The sequence below is a fragment of the Lepidothrix coronata genome, unplaced genomic scaffold (genome assembly GCF_001604755.1).
Source record: "Lepidothrix coronata isolate B3197 unplaced genomic scaffold, Lepidothrix_coronata-1.0 Scaffold110, whole genome shotgun sequence".
Classification (NCBI taxonomy): domain Eukaryota; kingdom Metazoa; phylum Chordata; class Aves; order Passeriformes; family Pipridae; genus Lepidothrix; species Lepidothrix coronata.
Window position 1 is genome coordinate 724,876 of NW_016690290.1, and position 6,046 is coordinate 730,921.

A 6,046-nucleotide genomic window follows, 5' to 3' on the forward strand; every position below is an offset into this window, starting at 1 on the left:
GAATGTGGGGACACGGGGCTGGGTGAGGGAGATCAGGAATGTGGGGACACGGGGCTGGGTGAGGGAGTTCGGGAATGTGGGGACACGGGGCTGGGTGAGGGGTCTGGCTGCTCAAGGAACACGTGGGTAGTACCAGAGACGGGGATAGAAATATCCTCCAGCTTCACCTGTCTCAAGGTTCATTTAAGGCCTTGCTAAAGTTACCTGTCTTTAACTCTCCTTTGCAAACGAGCCTAAGTCACTGTTGGCCACACAACCCCTAGTTTTACACCGCACAAAGCACGAGGCGCTCAGGGCCAGCTGAGGTGGGGTTTGGTTGGTGCAGGCAAACCCATGTTGTGGGGCCCTGCCCCTTTTCCCCCCAGCCTGCTCCCTCTCTTCACAACTTCTTACAGTCGACTGGGATTGTCTTTTTGAACAGCGTGGTTTCAGGGGGATTTGAAGGATTCTCAAATTCTGTCAGCTTTATAAATGGACATCATGTAGCACCCTGTGAGAGAAGTCACTTACTGTCAGAAATAAAACTGTACCTGCTCCTGCCCAGCTACCTCAATGAGAAAGTGAACAGATTAACACCAAGAACATCAGCATTTTGTTGCAGAGGAAAGCACCAGAGGAGCTGTTTAATACAAGGATACAGAAAGGATCCAGACTCCTGCTGTCTAGGTTACATAGCTTGTTTAACAAGGTCTGGGTAAGTTACAGGAAGTCCTCCAGGGTTCATTACAGTCTCTGCAGCACTGATCAGAGTCTGATCACTGACCACGCGTCACACAGGACATCTGGATGCCCCTGTTTCACTTGGGGCGCAGAGCTTGCTCGCGTACGATCCCGCCGAGGTACAGGGCGAGCCGTGCCCACATCCACTCCGGCAGGCGCTCGGCCAGCGCGAACTGTGGGGAGGCACACGGGGGAACAGAGCACAGGGAAAGGGAGGGACACGTTAGGATACATTCCATTCAACTGCTTCTCAAATCACTACCAAAGCAAGGCAAAACCTGCTTGAGCATCAGCAACTAAGCCTTAAATTGCAGCCCTTGGAAGTTAAGCTATTTAGCTGTTTTAGAAGGAGCACCCACAGCTGAACAGTAAAGTTCTGCAAATAAATCCTAAAGCAGTTTGGACAAGTTCCCAACAGCAGTACTGTCCACTTGGCTTTAATTGCCACATCTTGCCAGAATTCTTCCCATCTCTTATTCCCTTTGGACTAAACCTGACTTCTTCACTTCCTTCTATCAACCTCATGGTACAGGAAATCAGTAGGCAGGATACATGAGATGTGACCAATGTGCATAAAACAATCTGCCCCCCAAAAATGAAAACCCTAACAAATGGAGAACCTGCTTCCAGATAAATTAGAACAAAAGTATGGGGGTTTTCCCTGCTATTAATGCATCCTCCCTACCCACTCTTCCCCAACGCAGAAATATGCTCAATACATTAAGACTGAAAAAAGCAGTTTCTGTTCACAGAAGACAGCTGGCCAGTCAGCAACACCCCAAGTGAAATGAGATGCTCTGTGCCAATTAATAAAAACTTGTCACTTTCCCATTTTTGCAGCGCATTTCAAGTGGGAATTGGATTCACTCTCCCATCTTAAAAATAAGCATGCCCAAGCATAATTTTCTAAAGCAGAACTAGTTAGAAAACATGGCACAATGCCTTGAAGTCCTACAATACACATGGCACTTTTTCAGAATATTAGCAGAGCTTTGATTGAGACTCCTAAGAAAGTAAAAATTTGATTTATTTCTATGTGACAAATAGTTGAATGAATATTTCCACATGAAATAGTTGAATGAATTCCATTACCAGTAATTCATGCTTCCAGAAACCAGAGGTCCTTGTGGATAACCCAAGAGTAGAAATAGCATGACTTGCATATTCCTCAGCAGAAGGAAACAAGAAAGATCTCTTGTTCAACCAGCTGTTGAATGCTACCATGTTTGTAGCAATTGTACTTGGGGTTAGACTTTGAACAAAAATTCCTTTTGAGGCATACTCATAATGTATTGCTCTACTGAAATAGTCCAAGTAGATCTAGAAAGACAAAAGCAGAGACATCTTTATTTTTCTTTTTTTTTTCCCAAACAATGAAATGTCAGGGCAGAGTCTTATTAAAATTACAGAAAAGTTGTAACATACTTTATAAATCAGCTCAATAAATAAAAACTTGAATAAACACTATAAAAATATGCACTTTTAAGTGTGTTTCTATGTGTTATTTGTTTGCTATAAACCTGCCACAGTACAGTAACTTGCAGGACAAAGTGCTGCTTAACAAAATCTGACAATTTCTGCTTAAAAACAGCACAGAAACATTTATTTCATCTAAAACAAACGCCTTTGGGGTGTTCGGGGGCATTAAAGCCAGCTATGCCCAGTCAGAAGGCCAAAATGAAGTCTCATTCTTTAATACATTTACAGGGGAATTTTGCATTCAACTGCCTTCCCCAGAAGGCAGGTTAGTTACTTCCAGGGACTCCCTTATGCAAAATTATTCATTTGTTTATGTGTACCTGTGTTACCTCCTTTAGCTCATTTTACTTTTACAGAATAGCAAAAAAAAAGCACAAGACTGGTAACTGGGACTGCTGGAGTCAGACAGAAGGAGCCTGGCTCAGCCTTATCAGGGCAGCACCACTGATGCCAGGCTGCTGCTCCTGCCCTGTCACACAGCCACTACCCCTGAGAACGGGCACTTGAAAGAGCAGCCTGTGAGCAAACGTGTTTCTGCTCCCAAATGGCCTCACAAAAGGCTTTCCCAACAGTTTGCTGGGAAAGCACCTTGTACAAATGCTCTTATAAGTGATTTAGGAAAACTAAAGCAATCACTTCAAATACTGTGCATTGTTAATGCACAAAGAGGCTGAGAACACTAGAGCAGCTTGTTCTCCTTTCTGTGTTCCCAGGCCAGGCTTAAGACTGGATTGCTGATCTAGGAACTGCATTAATGATGCCAGCTAAAATAAAGAAACTTTGGTATATTTGGGTTTGTTCCTTCTTTTTCATTCAAGCTTTTTAATTGTTTTAGTTCAGAGTGCAGTTCTACACACACTTAGCATAATCAAGGAGGCAGATACTCTGCACAGAAACAGGAATCTTAAGCCAGTTTCCACACTGAAGAAAATCTTACGTAAAGAATTTTACACCTTGGCGTGGAGACTGAAATGTTAATGGTTAGTGGGTGCTTTGCTGCATGGTAACAGCCCAGGTACAGAGGGTGTAAGGACCAGAGAATGACCACAACAAACCAACCTTTGTTTAGAAACAAGTTGTTTTTTGAGCCAGATAAGGGAAAAGGCCAATAAGAAGCAGATCCATGATGTGGATCATGCCAATGTTCTCCCTTACACAACTGGCTCACTGTACATACGGTACAATGGTGTAAAAAGCTTTCCACCCCTTGGTGTCAGGTGAAGCAGTGGCCTGTTTTGGCCACAGCCCTTGTCACAATGGTGGCTTGAGCATGAGTACAGCCCCTCTAGCTACCAAATACTGGTGTGTAAGAGACTTGAGCTAAGTCTGCACAGTTCAGCTGAATAAGAGAGAGATTAAATTCTGCCACTCTGCTTTGTGCATCTGAGAAAGTCAACATTTCTCCCAGAATTACTGTTAAGCCACAGTTCACACAAAATCAAAGAGCATTGACTTTGGTTCAAAGCCCAGCAGTGGTGAGGATGAAGAGTTTACTGCATAATACATATATCATTCACCACCAATATTTAAACAAATCCCTAGAAAACCTTCAAGTATTTTGATATCCTTGCTGCAAGTGTTTAAAAAAACCCATACCACAACCAAACTATAATGTACTTTCCAGTGCATACCATTAATTACACCCCAACTTACTTTAGAGGCTCCATAGGTTGTTACCAGTGGTGTCGGCTGACTACAGAATACAGAAGAAATGTTCACAATTGCCCCTTTCTTCTTCTTTACCATACCTGGCAGCACAATATGTGTCATCATGTTAGCAGAAGCAATATTGGTATGGATTGTGTCCCACAGCATATCCTCAGACAGATCAGTATAATAGTCCGCGTAGCCAGCAAACATTCCCACATTATTCACCAAAATCCCAATTTCTCTGTCTTTCAGAGCCTCCTTAATGGCTGGGTAAGGCTCACGCCCCTTGCTGAAATCAGCTACAATGAACTCTGTCTCCACGTTATAGGTCTCAGATATGCTCCTGGACACGGCCTCCAGCTTCTCCTTGTTCCTGCTGACCAGGATGATGTTGACTCCCCGCTTTGCCAGTTCTTGGGCGTACGCCTTCCCGATGCCATCCGTGCTACCTGCCAGGGAAAACAACAACAGAATGAACAAGGAGAGAAACAGAGCAACCCCAGCCTTCTCTTTGACAGTTCTTTCAATTATAGCTCTATTCTCTTTTCTGAGATCATGTGGCGCTGAAGATGTTGATTTCAAAGGCACAACATTAAAGACAACATTGTCAGTAGCCACCTTCTGCAATCCCCCTCACACAAGTTTCTATGACAAGAGAGAGCTCAAAGCAGAACCTTAGTGACAGGCAGAAATGTCAGAGGTACAGGACTCGAACTGTGTTGAAGGACTAGAGCACATATGAAAACACCATAGCAAAAAAAGGATCTCGTCTGCATCTCTGTCTACACTTGCAGGTGTTCGTGGTGTACCTTGTAAATTTTGAGGGAAAATTGCTGTAATTCCTTTTCAGCAGTCAGTCAAATCACTTAGCTTGTCCATATCCTGAGGAACTGAATCTAGTAAGGCAATGAACAACAGCCACTCGAGCAGACTAACCTGCAACCAGAGGTAATACAGACCCCAGGCTGTGACATAAAGCTCACCCAGCAGCACAAGCTATAAGTCTCACAGTACTGGCACAGTATGTCACATAAATATAGGCAAATATGACACTTCCTCTCTTACCAGTGACCACAGCCCATTGTCCATACTGCCTGACGAGATCAACCTCTCCGCCCAGCTTGGGGATGACGTGCAACCGCAGCATGCTGTAAGTGCCACACGCCAGAGACACACACTTTCTGACTGTGTACCAAGCTCCAACAAGAGCCAGGGCTTCCATGTAGAAACTGCAGGAACGACTGATTTCCCTGTACAAGAGGGAGAAATGATCCACTGCTGCCATGGTGATTACAAGCCTGGAAAAAAGAGAGATATGGGCAATTACAACCGGCTCTTGGGCCATGTAAACTTTTCAGACTGAATGGATAACCTTTGAGATTCAGCATGTTACAGTCTGATCACTGTTTTGATACAGAAAACCCACAAGTCAGCCTGCTAAAACTTGGGTATCACCTACCATCATCCTCACTGATACAGGTACTGTTTAGCTCTTGTTCTAGGGTTTAGTTATTAATCAGTTATACAGCAATGACACTGATCAACAACACCGCAAACAAAACTATTCAAGCAGGAGAAGCCCAACATGTCAAAACTAATTTTGGAAGATGAAGAACTTCCTGTAAGAGAGGCAAGGATGATCAGCAGGACAGAGCTGAGACGCAAAGAAACAACGGGCTCTTTCAAGGCCGAAAAGCTACACGGGAGAGAACGCAAGCCCTGAGGCAGAACTTCACTCCCACCGCATCTCCCGCCGCCCCCGAACCAGGGCGCGGTGCAGCGCATCGGCCACACCGCACACCGCGCCTGCCGAGCCCTCACGCCTTTTACCGGGAGATACAATTTCAAACCAAGCACAAAGCTCGGCCACCGCCGCCGCCCGGGCAGGGCCCGATCCCCCGGGCAGGGCCCGATCCCCCGGGCCGCCACACACGCAGGAGGGACAGCGGGGCCGGGCGCGCCCCGCCCGCGCAGCCCTGACGGACCCGTCCGGGCCCCTCCGCGGCCTGGGCTGTTTCGGAGGGGCCCCGCAGCCCGGCCGTGCCCCGGTGGTCCCTCGTCACCCCCGGGCCGGTCCCCCCTCACCCTCCGTACCTGTCCCCCCTCACCCCAGGCCGTTCCTTCCCCGCCGCCGCGCGGGGCCGCCGGGAGCGGCCGCACCGCCTTGTGGGCCGTCGCGCGCGGTCGCCATGGCGAC

At 46.6% G+C, this 6,046-nt stretch overlaps 1 protein-coding gene across 4 annotated transcripts in view; it reads right to left on the reverse strand.

Moving 5' to 3' along the window:
* Positions 1–590: 590 nt before the first annotated feature.
* Positions 591–6,046, reverse strand: part of HSDL1 (hydroxysteroid dehydrogenase like 1) — a 5,625-nt gene continuing 169 nt past the window's right edge. For 2 of the 4 annotated variants that reach the window (XM_017824480.1, XM_017824481.1), the window contains exons 2-5: positions 4,915–5,147; positions 3,853–4,298; positions 1,813–2,040; positions 591–893 (exon numbers count right to left, since the gene is read on the reverse strand). In XM_017824480.1, coding sequence (XP_017679969.1) covers positions 798–893; positions 1,813–2,040; positions 3,853–4,298; positions 4,915–5,134 — 990 coding nt within the window. In that variant the 5' untranslated portion in view covers positions 5,135–5,147 and the 3' untranslated portion in view covers positions 591–797. Of the gene's footprint in view, positions 894–1,812; positions 2,041–3,852; positions 4,299–4,914; positions 5,153–5,943; positions 6,021–6,046 lie in introns of those variants that run through there. The other 2 variants (XM_017824479.1, XM_017824482.1) reach the window with 2 other exon arrangements.